Source organism: Elgaria multicarinata, chromosome 5 (genome assembly GCF_023053635.1).
Source record: "Elgaria multicarinata webbii isolate HBS135686 ecotype San Diego chromosome 5, rElgMul1.1.pri, whole genome shotgun sequence".
NCBI classification, from domain to species: domain Eukaryota; kingdom Metazoa; phylum Chordata; class Lepidosauria; order Squamata; family Anguidae; genus Elgaria; species Elgaria multicarinata.
Genome location: NC_086175.1, coordinates 90,866,097 through 90,880,941, shown reverse-complemented (window position 1 = coordinate 90,880,941; position 14,845 = coordinate 90,866,097). Strand labels below are relative to the sequence as shown.

The following is a 14,845-nucleotide window of genomic DNA, read 5'->3' as shown; positions in this document are numbered from 1 at the left end:
CCCCTCAAAAATAACCCAGCATTGCTTTTGCTGCTCTTGACATCTCAAATGCAGGGTAGAATGGAAAAATTAATTACCTGCTTCTCAGAGGCTATGTTTGGCTCGGGGAACAGGGAAGTAGCAGGTGTGAAATACCTAATCTAGTTACTATCCTTGCTCCAAATATGTCAATAGCCTCTATGATAGACAGTATGATGTACAGAGGAGTTCAAGAAAGGATCAAAACTCTCAATTGCTTCCCTTTTCCCAATTCAAATTTGACAGATTTTCTTAGTAAAAATCTAAGAAGGGTAATTTACACTTCATGGGCCCTTCAGACCACATGGCTTTTGAGAGGGGACCAGCAAATAAAGGAGTAGGAATGCCACTGCTGAATACTCTAATAGAACAGATTGCCCACCATGGATATTTTTTTCATCAAACTAGGAGGAGTCGGGAGAGGGGCTTAGCAACTTGTATCAGCTGACGTTACACGTTACTGTTGCTTAGCAACCTGTATCAGCTGAAGCTATTCTAGAATTCCTGAAGGCAAAGTGGGCATGGCAAAACGGTAACATACCTAAGCGCTTTATATAGATAGATAGACAGTCAATGACAGGGAGAGGACAGTGAAATCAAAATCCATTTCCATATTTGTCTACCATAGTACGTTGCATTTTTTAGAAAAACATTCTAAGATAACCACCTAGTCCCATATAATCAAACAATATGTTACAGGTCTATATGAAATGCCCATGCTACTGTAAACTATGATTTAACTCGTGAGGTGTTAAATGTTCTATAGTACAATTAGATGGCAGTACTCAACTCCCAAGAATATAAAATTCCTCACCTTAATTATATTACATTAATGTTCTCATTTTGAGCATACATCATTGTCTACTTTAAACAGGCTGTTAAGAAGGGATGGCACATCCAGCATCCCATTTTGAAAGTGATCATAAAGACAATGAAGAGACTGTATTGGTCCAACTGATTTCACTAAAGGAATGGCTCACTTTTTTATATACTAAGAGCTTGTAAGGCGAATGACCCTTACTATCATGTGGCAGACTGTTCAGAAAGATAAAGGACTTAAATTATTTTTAAAGCAAGCCAGTTTATGTATAACAGCTGTTTCGCAAGATATAAAGATGTGATGAACTAAAGTTATTTCACTTCTCTATTGATTGCCTTTTTGATCACGTGAGCATTCCAACAGTCTCACAGATTGTCGTGATGTATATTGACATTTACTTCATCGTGTCACCTGTTAAGAATATCAAACATTTATGCACACACACCCCTGCACAAGATGGACCCTACACATCCCTTTCTATATTTAGAGACAGAAGACTCTGTTGCTCTTTCCATTACTTTTGCAGCTTCTATTCTATTCCCCACACTGGGCTATGTTGGATATAAAAATCATTATTTCAAGAACATGGCACATTATATATATGCTATTTGAACAGCACATTAACCTTACACTACTGTGCCTGTTCATGGACTTACCTTCCTATTATGCAGAGAAAGGATCCTTCTATAGAGTTCCTTATGCAGAGAAAAGTTCAAAACACACACTTACCTGATGAAGGTGTCCAAGAAAGGCCTGGGCTGTAGAGATTGCCCCCGCGGCAGGCACAGTCTGTTTTTGAAAGTCCAGGCCATTTGTCTGTGTGCCTGGAGAAGCAAGAAAAGTTACAATCCATTAAAATTACCCTCAAAAGCGAATTTTGAAAAATCTTTAGATTCATTCTCAGCTTTCTAGCTGATTCATTAAAGTGATTGTGCTGTTAGGGTTATTATAGGATTGTGCTGTTAGGTCGGTGCTGAAAGGAAAGTTGTGTGAAAATCAGGCAGGCTTCCATAGGGAAAGCATTCCATAATCTGGGGAGGGGGGCACCACTGAAAAGGCTCTCTTCTCAAGGCTACCCACCAAAGTTCAGATTGAGGGGCTCTCAGAGGAAAGCCTCTGCAAATGATGTTAAGGGACAGATAGGGACATATTCTTTTGTCAAGTACTAAGGCCCGTGTAGGTTGAAACCAGCACACTAAATTCATTGCAGAATCAGAGGTGAAGAATGCAAGAAAGACATGCCATTAGGGAAAATATTATCTGTGTTCCAACAGAGTCAAGAAAAATGAAAAAAAGGATTAATCTTAGAAATATAAAAGATATCAAAATGGCAAGTTCAGCAAAGTAAATAAGGGAAGAAAAGAATAAAACAAGATCTAACACTAGTACCTTAATACAAACTTGAAAGGAGTACTGCATAAGACACTATTGTGGTTTAAGAGAAAAGGGAAAAAGAAGAAGGTGGGAGGGACAGGAATTGAGAAAAAACTGGCAGTATCATATACTGCCTTTATATCAATCTATAGTGTGACCACACTTAAAACTGTGTACAGTTCCGGTCACCACACCTAAAAAAAGTTATTGTACAACTGAAAAAAATGCACAAAAAGGCAAGTAAAATGATCAAGTGGTTGGAGTATTTCCCTTCCATAGGCAGCCCAGGCCTGCTGGCGGTGGTGCACACACAGTCCCTACCACTGGAGGCCACAATGTAGCACTTCTGGGGACAAGCCCCAAAATGAACGTGGGTGAGCTGTTACCAATAGGGTCAAGCAGCACGTGCGGTGTGGAGCTAGGCCACCTATAGAAGGGCACAACTGGATCAAACCTACTGACTGGAAGAGAAAAGCGGCGTGCTCAAGCCCAAGGCTTCACAGGCTTATTCATACACTGCTAAACAACAGCTAATTGTAATGTTTGAACTGGATTGGTGGCACCTTCTATTGTTTTCTATGCCTTTTGGCTGAAACAAATAATTTTCAATTCAATTGTGCTTTTTTGTTTGTTTACATTGAAGTAGCAACCATGGGATATTGTTTTGCACCTCAACTGATAAATTATGATCAAGTTTGAAACATAATAACCAATTTTCAAATTTTATTTTTACAATACTTGGATTATGTTTTTATGAACTATGGAAATACCCAGAACATTCCTAAGAATTTTATTGTAATTGTTCACTGCTTCATATTAGTTTTGAAAAAAGTCCCCTTAATGGATGTACTTATGCCTTAAATGCAGTGTACTGATAACGGACTTTTTAAGATGAAAACTGATGCAATTAATTCCTTATATACAACTATTGTCAGAGCATTTCCCATATGAACAATATGCAGGGATTTCTCCATGAACAACTGATCAGAGTCTATAAAGACGGCAATAATTTGAAGTATTACGATATGCTAACATTCTGGTTTGTCTAAAATCCATTTGGTCTGTGTTTTATGGATTGACAGGAATCTTTTGTTCCGCTGATCTAGTGAATTGGATTACTTTTCCAGTTTCCAAATTTGTGCAAATTCACACATGCACCCCTCCCCCATATGCACATTTTCACCTTATTTTTTGCCTATGGGCTAAATGTGCGTTTGGGGGGGGTGTCTTTTTCTTTTTTTGGCTGTATTTTTCCAGAAAAATCTGGACAAAATTATTGAAGGTTAGGGAAGTAAAACATTAAGTGGCTGGCTTTATGTGATGATTTAGAAAGGACAACTGCATAAATATTCTTTTGAAACAGGGACTAGAAATTCAAATGCATAACCAGGCTCTCCTAACTGCAATCATATAAACACCATGCCTGTCTGATTCCACTTGAGAAACAACTAAATAAATGCTTAAATCTGTATTTTAAATCTCTGCAGTGCTGCTAGGTTTTATTTTTATATTGTGGTTTTAAGCTTCCATGTTTTATACTTTATGCTGTAACCTTGTGGTTTTTATTTTGTGAACCGCCCAGAGAGCTTTGGCTATTGGGCAGTATAGAAATGAAATGAAATAAATTAATAAATATAACTATAATTGTCTATCATGGCCGCCAACAGAAGATCACAATTTATTGAATCCTCTTTTCTCTTACATTCTTGATAAAATAATATTTAACTGTTCTAGGACACAGACTGAAATCTGACTCCCTCAATACGTAGCTGTAAAAGCATTTCTACTCTTTGCATAACCACCTTTCTTTGCCCTTAATGGCAACTTGGAATTCAATCTGCAGAAGGCTCCCAGCTGCCTTAGGGGTTGTTGAGGCGATGCTCCTGTTCCCAGGATCACTGCCACTTTGAATCAAAGTATATGGGCAACTGCATAACTTTGCACTTAGGCTCACACCAACCTGGCTAGGAAAAGTGAAACTGAAACTGAAAAAGGAAAAGGAGACAAACCAACAAGTGAGGTTTCTCAGCAACCAGTCAAGTGTTCCATAATGCTTCTAGGGATAGTAAGAGAAAGCATTATGGGATGCTTCCATGATTTCTCAGCAACCATACATGCATTTCTTCTTTCCTTTGCAGCTTCGCTCTTACTAGTCCAGTCTGTATTAGCCCAAGTAGAAAGTTATGTGATTGCTGTCCCTTAAAACAGTGCTGGTAACAAGATGGAAATAAGAGCATCAACCACAACTCCTCTAACAAACAAGTAATTTCAATGGTGGTGATGCTTCTAAGCACTGGTGAGAGGCTGACCATTAGAAAATGTTTATCTCTGTCACGGCAGTCACACATATGGGATCAGTACTTGCACAGACCAACATTTCAGAAACCTCCAGAACTTGTAAGAGCCTGTTGCCCTGCCACTGACTAAGGAAACCCCACCTCCCCACATAGCTTAGGGGTGGGACCAAGGTTGTGGCACCTCAGTTATGTATTGCCCTCCCCAGAGGGGCTTGCCTAATGCTTAACATTGCAGCCAGGTGATGACCTTATTTTCCCGGGGATTTTAGTCTTCCAGTTTGTTGCATTAAAATCTATTATTGTATTTTTAAATCTTTACACTGCTGTTGGTTCTTAATTTGATTTTATCCCGTTGTTTCAAACTTTTAAAGGTTTTATATAATGTACTTTTGTGGTTTTAATTGCTGTGAACTGCCCAGAGAGCTTCAGCTACTGGGCAGTATAGAAATGTAATAAATAAATATAAGTTGTTCTCTTGAGACTGCCATGTAAGTAATAAGTTAGGCCTGCAGGGGGGGATGGGTTGTGTGATTCCACAAATGACCACATGAAGTACTACAGTTACAGGTAAATAAATGCAGGTTGCTTACCTGTAACCGTAGTTCTTCGAGTGGTCATCTGTGCAGTCACACAACAGTGGGCTCTGCGCCTGCGCGGAGTCCGTTCGGGAAAAACTTCTATAGCTGAGGCGTTTTTGGCGGGAACCCCTCCCCCATGCCGAGAGTATGCATGCGCAAGAAGGGGGTTCCCGCCGATTACCTCAGTTCCTGGAGACTGACATTGTGGCCTCGGAACCGAGAAAAAAAAAATTCTCGGTATCAATGGAGACATCGACACCGAGGGAATGTATCCATAACACTTTTAGGTACATAAAGATGGTAAAGAAAATAAAGAAAGTGAATACACTTAGTTATATTCCCCATAGACACCGAAGAGGGGATGGTTGGGTGGGTTGTGTGACTGCACAGATGACCACTCGAAGAACTATGGTTACAGGTAAGCAACCTGCATTTCTTCTTCGTGGTCTCTGTGCATCATACAACAGTGGGAGATTAGCGAGCTGACTTACCGGAGGTGGGTTGGTGTCCTATGTCAAGATGGACGATAAAACAGCTCTGCTGAAAGAGCAGTCGGCTCTGGCTCTCATATCCAAGCGGTAGTGCCTGATAAAGGTGGATGGCCTCGACCATGTTGCCGCTCGACAGAGGTCTGGAATGGGAACACCCTTTCCGAATGCTGTTGACGTAGCCATCGCTCTGGTGGAATGAGCTCGTATTGGCGTGTCTAGCGATAGGCCCGCTAATTGATATGTTAGCGTGATAGTATTGACTATCCAAGCTGAAAGCCTCTGCGAGGAGATAGGCATGCCCTTGCGTTGTCCGGAATAAGACACAAATAGGCGAGGTGATTTCCGAAAGGGCTCCATGCGTTGTTTATAAAACGCCAGAGCTCTTTGTACGTCCAGTGTGTGGAGAGTAACTTCCAATTTCGAAGAGGGAGACGGAAAGAAGGCAAGCAGAACGATGTCCTGATTTAGATGAAAGTCGGATACTACTTTGGGAAGAAAAGAAGTATCTGGATGTAATACCGCCTTATCCCTGTGGAAATTTAGATAAGGGGGATCGACACGGAGAGCTGTGAGCTCACTAGCCCTTTGAGCAGTGGATGGGAGTGAAGGCCGTGCCGAAGATGATGAAGATGAATCGGAGCCATAATCATCTTGGTCCGATGTTGGAGAACCGACTGGAGCTGTCGGGAGTGGTATCAGTGGGGCTGACTGAGACTGTCAGAGCTAGAGCCTCCGAAGCGAGTGCTATTGATGGTTGCACTGGCTGTGGACGTGCTGGTGGGTCGGTTTGAGGTGGAGGATTCGAAACCGTGACTGTTGGTCTAGTCCGGTGTTGTTCCCGAAAAGACCGATCCTGATAATAATGGTCCTGAGGGAAATCTTCCCATTGACCTTCGCACGGTCGTCGATAATAGGGATCCCGGTCCCGATAGTGATATCTCTGGGGACTTTGTTCCCATCTGTCCAAGCAGCGTGGTGAACGGGACCTGTCCTGTGATCGAGCTGAGCGATCGTAGTAATAGTATGCTCTTCCAGAATGAGCTGAGTACATGGAATCTGGGGAATCATGTCTATAGCACCTGTCCTGGGGGTGCACCTGTCTAGGTGGTATCGGTGTTGGCGATAGATCTCTAATCTCGCGTTCCGATGTCGAAGTGAGCTTCTGATCACGCACCGAGGGCAAACGTACTGTCGGTATAGGGGACAGTAACATAGGCGGCGGAGGAGGCGGTAGTTGTTGTGCCGGTATCAGCATCGAGGGTGTAAGAACAGGTTGCTTACCTGTAACTGTGGTTCTTCGAGTGGTCATCTATGCAGTCACACCATGGGCTCTGCGCTTGCGCTGAGCATTCGCTCCGAAAGGTTTTTGTAGCTGAAAACGTTGTTTTGGCGGGAACCCCTCCCCCACCGTCTCGTGTGCATACACCAGCACGTTCCCGCCTTCCCCTCAGTTCCTTTGTGACCGAAGTCAAGCCCGGTACAGAGAGGAGAAATATTACCCCTTCAGTATCAGTTATAGACACCGAAGAGGGGACGGTGGGAGGGTGTGTGACTGCACAGATGACCACTCGAAGAACCACAGTTACAGGTAAGCAACCTGTTCTTCTTCTTCGTGGTCTCTGTGCATCACACCATGGGCAAGTATAAAGCTAATCGACTTACCGGAGGTGGGACGGTGTCACTGGAGAACAGCAGATAGGACCGCTCTGCCAAATGAGGTATCAGCACGAGAGCGGACGTCGACATTGTAATGCTTGACAAACGTCATTGGGTGTGACCATGTTGCTGCTTTACAGATTTCCACTAGGGAAAGTCATCTAGCGAAGGCAGTTGATGTGGCCAAGCCCCTGGTAGAGTGTGCTCTGACGCCTTGTGGGACACTCAGGTTCGATAACTGGTATGCGAGTTTGATAGTGTGTACAACCCATCCCGCATATCGTTGGGTCGATACCGCATTGCCCTTCTGTTTGCCTCCATAGCAAATAAAGAGCTTCTGTGTCTTACGGAACTGTTATGTTCTGTGTTTGTAAAAAGCTAATGCTCTCCTTACATCGAGACAATGCAGCTTCTTTTCCAGGTCCGTAGACGGAGTCGCAAAGAAGGCAGGTAGAATGATAGGCTCGTTTAAATGAAATTCAGAGACTACCTTGGGGAGGAAAGCTAAGTCTGGTCGAAGAACGACCTTGTCCTTGTGAAATATTGTAAAGGGGGAGTTGGCACGGAGAGCGCAAAGCTCGCTCGCTCATCTACCCGATGCGATGGCCGTTAGGAAGGCCACCTTCCATGTCAGAAGGTGAAGGGACACTGTAGCAAGTGGTTCGAACGGTTTAGAGGTTAGTGCATTCAAAACGACTAAAAGGCTCCATTCAGGAGATAAGGGTTGTAGTGGTGGCACCAGGTTCTTTAATCCACGTAAGAACTTTTTAATTAATGGTAGTGAAAAAATAGATCTGTTCTGGATCTCTCCACGATGAGCAGTTATTGCCGCTAAGTAGACCCTAACTGAGGAGTACTTGAGTCCTCTTGTATAGAGGTGGTGTAGGAACTCCAAGATATTTTGAACTGTGCAGAGATGCGGCTGGAAATCATTGTCTCTTGCAAATGTTGTGAAGAGAGTCCATTTGGCAGTGTAAGACTTTCTAGTTGAGTGTTTAATCGACGCCGAGAGTATTTCTTGAATGCCCTCGGAAAATTGTCCTGGTATCGAGGAGATCATCCCGAGTGTGAAATTTTCCACGCCGCTAGATTGAGTCTCAGTAGGTCGGGGTGGTGTATGCGGCCCCGATTGCAGTACAGTAGTGACGGGGTTAGTGGGAGGAGATATGCGTTGCCCTTCGAGATTCGGACTAGTGGCGAAAATCACGTCTGTCTGGGCCAGCTCGGGGCGATCAGGATACAATCTGTGTCGTCTTGTATTATTTTCGATACCACCTTCTGCAGTAGAGGGAACGGTGGGAAGATATAAAAAAGATGACCGTGCCAAGTGTATTGGAATGCATCTCCCATTGAACGGTGGCCTATGCCTGCTCTGGAGCAATAGGCTTTGCACACCTTGTTGATGCTGGTGGCAAAGAGGTCTATTGTCGGGTGACCCCATTTGTCGAAGATGTGGGATAGTGCCGGCCTCGAAAGTTGCCACTCATGGTGCATATGGAATTGGCGACTGAGTGAATCTGCCCAGTTGTTGTCGACTCCTGCTATGTGGAGTGCTGTAAGGCGTATGCCTCTTGGGATAGTCCAGTGCAGGAGCTTGAGAGTAAGGTTGACAAGGCTTGATGACCGAGTGCTGCCTTGCTTGTTTATGTGCCAGAGCACAGTGGTATTGTCTGTCAGGACTTGTACGTGGTGGTTCGAGAGGTCGACCTCGAAAGCAATTAAGGCCTTCCTTACCGCTTCCAATTCTAGAAGGTTTATGTGGTTTTGAGCTTCCGCCTTGGACCAGCGCCCTTGGATTTGAAGGCTTCCGCAATGTGCTCCCCAGCCGGTCAGGGACGCGTCTCTGGTGAGTAATTTGGATGGTCGAGGTTGTTGGAAAGGGACTCCCTGCGAGAGGTTCTTCATCTTCGTCCACCATTGAAGCGTTTGGGCGGTGCGTGGAGGGAGGTACAAGAAGTGACGTCTTGCGTCTCGGTCTTTGTTGAAATGTTTGAGGAACCACAGTTGCAGAGGCCTCATCCGAAATCTGGCCCATTCCACGACTGCTACTGTGGAGGCTATGTATCCCAACAGTCGCTGCACCCTGTGCGCCGAAGGGTAGGAAGTGAGCATCATGGAGTGTGCCCTGTGGGCTAACATGCATGCTCGATCTGTCGGGAGGAAAGCCCTTGCCTTCCTGGAGTCGAGTTGTGCTCCAATGAATTTTATTGTTTGCACTGGCTGCAAGACTGACTTCTCGAGGTTTATACAGAGACCGAGGTTGTCGAGCAAGTTGAGTGTAAGTTGGATGTTTCGTTGAAGGCTGGGCTTGGACTTCTCCACCAAAAGCCAGTCGTCGAGATACGGGTATAGCTCGATTCCCAGCAGGTGTAAGTGGGCACACACGACTGCCATGCACTTGGAGCCGTCGAAAGCCCGAAGGGTAGGACGCAAAATTGGTAGGTGATTTCGCCGATGGCAAATCGTAGGAACTGGCGGTGCGATTCGTTGATTGCAATATGGAAATAGGCGTCCCTTAGGTCGACTACCGCGAACCACGCGTCCTTCAGGAATTGGAGGACTGATTGAAGGGTGATCATTTTGAATTTTTTGGGTGCGATAAATTTATGTCCCTGAGGTCTAAGATAGGTCTGAGACCCCCGTCGCGCTTCGGCACCGTGAAGTACCTGGAAAAGAACCCTTTTCTTCTTAACGTGGAGGGGACTTCCTCTATGGTGCCCTTTTGGAGTAGGTTGAAGACTTCCCGGAGGAGCGTTTCTGAAGGAGTGGTGACTTTCATGGTGTCGAGCGGGGGGAGAGTCTCGAACTCTATTTCGTATCCTTTGAGGATTATGTTGAGGACCCATGAGTCCGTGGTGATGGTTTCCCATGTATGGTAAAATTTGGCTAGCCGGTTGTCGAAAAAGTGGTATTGAAGAGGTTGATTCGGTAACGGGATGGAGTCAAAGACGGCGTTTCAAAAAGCCGTCCCCCTTCCTCTGGGGTCTAAACTTGCTGGCTGGCATGCTATTTTTCCGTTGAGGTTGTTGTCCAGATTGGAATCTTGAGGGCCTGTCAAATTGTGGTTTTGGAAAGTAAGATTGATGTTGTCCGAACCACTGACGGGGGTGTTGGTGGTGGTTCTGCTGTTGTTGTTGGCCAATGCCCATTTTTTTGGCCGTATTCCTTGCTTTTTGGACCGTGTCCATCTGCTCATCTGTTTTAGCATTAAACAGGCCTTCCGCATCAAAAGGTAGGGATTCGATGCGGGATCTGGCTTCTGGAGTAAGGCCGGCCGATCTGAGCCAGGCATGGCGTCGGAGGGCAATTGCTCCTGTCATTAGTTTTGCGTGGCAGTCAGCTTGGTGTCGGGTGGAATTTATTTGGAGTTTCGACAGCCGAGAGGCTTGAGCCTGAAAAACTCTTGCCAATTCTCTCTGGTCCTCGAGAAGGTAGTCACATAATGACCCGATCTTGTCCCCTAGGAATAGTTGATATCGGGACATAAGAGCCTGATAGTTGGAGACTCTTAGTCCCAAGGCGGCTGCCAAATATGAACGGCGACCCATGTAGTCTAGGCGACGTCCTTCCTTGTCGACCGGGGACGCGTGGACTTTTTGTGATTTTGAGTGAGACGATTTGACTATTATCGAATTAGGTTTAGGATGGGCAAAGAGGAAGTCAACGTCCTTATTTTGTACTCGATACATGGATTCTAGCCTGCGCGAGGTTGGTGGTATGAGCGATGGGGATGTCCAGGTTTGTTTTATCGTTTGCAGTAATGTTGGAGAGAAAGGTATTTCAACCGGTGTGGAAGCCTCCGTATATACAGCGTCAAAGAAGGGGTCTTGTATCTGCTCTTGTTGCTGCTGGGCGTCCACTCCTAAGGAGGTGGCCATATAGAGAATTTGTTCAGCAAATGAACCCATCTCTTCCGATGGAGACGCTCTCTCCCTGGTTCCCACGATATCATCGGGTGAGGGAAGAGATGGGGCTGCTGTTGATGCGGACGATGAGTCTGATTCATAGTCCTCATGGGATGCATGCGATAGCTGCCCTGGTGGTAGTATATCGGGGTCCTCCTGAGGGATTGGATGTGGTGCTGGAGCATCAGTGGAAATTTGACGGGAGGCTTGTTGTTCTTCGTCCCTAGGGCGGTAGCGGTGGCGCTCCTCTCGAGTAGAGTAATAAGAGTCCCTATCGTATTCTCTAGGGTAGTCTCTTGGGTGAGGTGGGTAGTGGTAGTCATAGTATCTATCCCAATCTCTATATGGTGATCGGGATCGGCTGCGATATGGTCTGTATGGCCGGCGGTCGTAGTGATCCCCGTACATGGACGGGGAGCGTTGCCTCGATGTCGAGTGAGGGGCGTGTCTCTCTCTGGTATGAGTCGGGCCAGGGGTGTGGTATTTCCCTGGTGCCTGCTCCTGGGCGGTTTTCTCTCAGCGGTTGAGGGGGTGCCTGTTGAGTAAATATAGGGTCGCCGGGCAGGCGTGGATTGTTAGTCCCACTGTCTTGTTGTGAAGATACAGTGGGGGGGGCCGTGTTGGAGTCAATGGCTCTCTTATTTCACCCTCCGAAGTTGTAGAGAGGAGCTCAACTGCCGGGCGGTCTGCAGGGTTAGAGTTCTCCATTAAGGCCGTTGGTGGTGATAATGTCGTCCGTTGTCTCCTCTTTTTCTTTGAGTTGGAGGCAGGGGGAGACTTGGCCATTTTGGCTTTCCTCGATATCTTTTTTGCGGCAGATATCATGAGGGAATGGCCCTTGGTGGCCTTACTAGCATGTGCACTCGACATCGAAGAAACTGTCGATGTCGGAGGTGCTCCCAATGTCAAGGGTTTGGGCGTCGATGTCGACGTAGATGCCATCGTATTCCCTTTTGGTGGCTGATCAGTACATTGGAGTGTGCGCTTCCAGAGTTCAGCCTTCAGGCGATCTGACCTGTGTCTTCTTGTTTGCTTTGAGAAACTCTGGCAATGATGGCAGGTTTCAGTAATGTGTGTCTCTCCCAAGCAAAAAAGACAAAGGGAGTGGCCGTCTGCTGCTGGTAATTTGCTACTGCAGCGGACGCACTTACGAAATGGTGCCTTCAGGGCCATACAAGATAGATTTGAAGAGAGGTAAGTATAACGATAGTAATTAGATTTTTTTTTTTTTTAGATAGCATGAGAGGAAAGTGAACTTGAAAGAAGAGAGAAGGATTGGAGAAGAACGAGGAAGAAAAGGTACTCAGCTACGGCGTCCAATTTAAGGAGAAACCTTTCGACGAAGCATCAGCTACGCGGTCGCAAAGGAACTGAGGGGAAGGCGGGAACATGCTGGTGCATGTGCACGAGACGGTGGGGGAGGGTTTCCCGCCAAAACGTTTTCAGCTACAAAAACCTTTCCGGAGTGAATGCTCAGCGCAAGCGCAGAGCCCATGGTGTGATGCACAGAGACCACGAAGAAGAACTTCGGTCACCGAAGGTTGTGGCAAAGGGTCGTCTATCGGTGCCAATGGAGCCTGTACCGTATCGACGGTCGGTATCGACCTATTTGGGGTCGGAGGAGGAGGAGTAGACGGCCGAGTAGGGTTCGGCACACTCTTTTTAAGAGATTTTTTCTTTCTCTTTTTGTTGTGCTCCTCCGAGCCCGTGGCGGTATGTTTCGCCTTCTTTGCCCTTTTTGTGAGCTTTTTAGCAATGGAAAGCATGACGCCTCTCCCAGGCGTGGCTGGTAATTCAGGCTGCTGAGAGTCAGCAATTAATGGCGACTTTGGAGAAATTTGAACAGGTTCCATATTAGAAGCCGTTGATGTCGATGGTTTGGCCACTGCCTGTAATGCCTTGCTCCAAAGTAAAGCTTTGAGTCAATCTGACCTGTGTCGTCGCGTTTGCTTCGAAAAGGCTTGGCAAGAACGACAGGTCTCCACGACGTGGGACTCACCCAAACACAAAAGGCAAAGGGAGTGCCCGTCTGACAGAGGGAGCTTACTCCCACAATTTTTGCATTTTCTGAACGGCGCCTTGAGGGCCATGCGCCCTTTCGGGCAGTCGCTTTTCGCGAAAGAAAAAAAAAACGAATTTAAGAAAAGAAAACAACGCTAAAGAGAATAAAGAAGAAATATGAGAAGACAGAAAGAGAAGAAAAAACGACTCTAACAATAGTTTTATTTTGTTTTCTACAGAGAATTTCCCAAACGATGCTACCACAATGGCGGTCGAAAGCGAACTGAGGTAATCGGCGGGAACCCCCTTCTTTGCGCATGCGTACTCTCGGCATGGGGGAGGGGTTCCCGCCAAAAACGCCTCAGCTATAGAAGTTTTTCCCGAACGGACTCCGCGCAGGCACAGAGCCCACTGTTGTGTGATGCACAGAGACCATGAAGAAGAATCTGCCTTCTTCACGATGGATGTCTGTGCAGTCACACATATCGAAGAGTAGCAAACTGATCACTTAGAGGTGGGACTAAACATATTATCCAATGTATCTATGACAGACACTGCAGCCGTAAGACTACCACTTTGTGCCCCAAGTACAGAATAAAAAATTATGCAGGCCCACATGCGATTCACATGCGATTGACGTAGAAGTGAAACAAATAAGTGCCTTTAATGAGAGACTATAAAGGTTAAATCAGTGTCAGAATGAGGCTCCAGAGACCAAAGTCGGTGAGATTGTTAAGTGATAGCACAGCAATTTAACAAAAGACATCCAGCAAGCAAAGTTTACAAGGAGGATTTTGGGTGCCTACATAAGTCCTTGAAGAATGGCCTAGCAGTGGTCAATTTTCCAGAAAGGCCAAAGGAGAGTCGTTTAATAAATCAAAGCAACGAAGAGACTTCAAACCTTGAGAACACTAGACAGGAACTGTTTTCTTACTTGGTAGCCAAGCTATTATGTACCTTATTCTGCCCTGAGGATTTGATTGGTTCATGTGTCATTAACAATCCATAATAGGCAGATGTAGAGATGCAAAACAGTGAAGTGCATACAACAAAGTGAGCATGAAAGATGGTTTATATCTTGAAGGGAAGTTAACAAACATGACAGTCACAGAAAAATGGTGTGGTAGCATAGAGGCCTTTGGACATCAATCTTACTTACTAAGTCGCTAAGAGCAGCACATATAGGAAAGGAAGCCACGGAAACATAGCCATGAGAAATTCTCCTAAGAGGAAAATCCTGCAAAGCGCCGTCAGAGATTCAAGAAGAAATCACAAAATTCATGAACTAAAACGATTTGGAATGCAGCAGTGAAGGGTCAGAGGCTAAGGAAACAGGCAGTGGCTCCATGACAGCATTGATATAACTAAGAACTAGAATTTCCTGTCAGTGTATAAGTGTGAGGTTGGACCCAGCCTACTGGGTGTAGGAGGGGGAACACTGCCACGATGAAAGAACAAATCTTGCATCAGGTGCAAGACCTGAGACATTGTTCCACCAAAACAGCCACAGGTGATGTTGTGAACAAGAGCTAAATAATTCCCTGTTTAAAATTACCACCAAAAGAAGATAGTGGACACCAAGGTAACTGAGACTGCGTTTAAAGACTTTGCTTCTAGTTCCACTCCAGCAAGACACACAATATTGCCTGGCACTAATAAGGCAGCTATGCAGGTTCATTATACAAGGAAACAAGCAGGGAATACA

The 14,845-nt window shown here is 45.5% G+C and overlaps 1 protein-coding gene across 5 annotated transcripts in view; it reads right to left on the bottom strand.

Annotated features, from left to right (window-relative positions):
- POU2F1 (POU class 2 homeobox 1) overlaps positions 1–14,845 on the bottom strand; it is a 121,448-nt gene that overhangs the window by 30,295 nt on the left and 76,308 nt on the right. For all 5 annotated transcript variants that reach the window (XM_063126794.1, XM_063126796.1, XM_063126798.1 and 2 more), the window contains exon 3: positions 1,568–1,662. In XM_063126794.1, the coding sequence (XP_062982864.1) occupies positions 1,568–1,662 (95 nt within the window). The remainder of the gene's footprint in view (positions 1–1,567; positions 1,663–14,845) is intronic.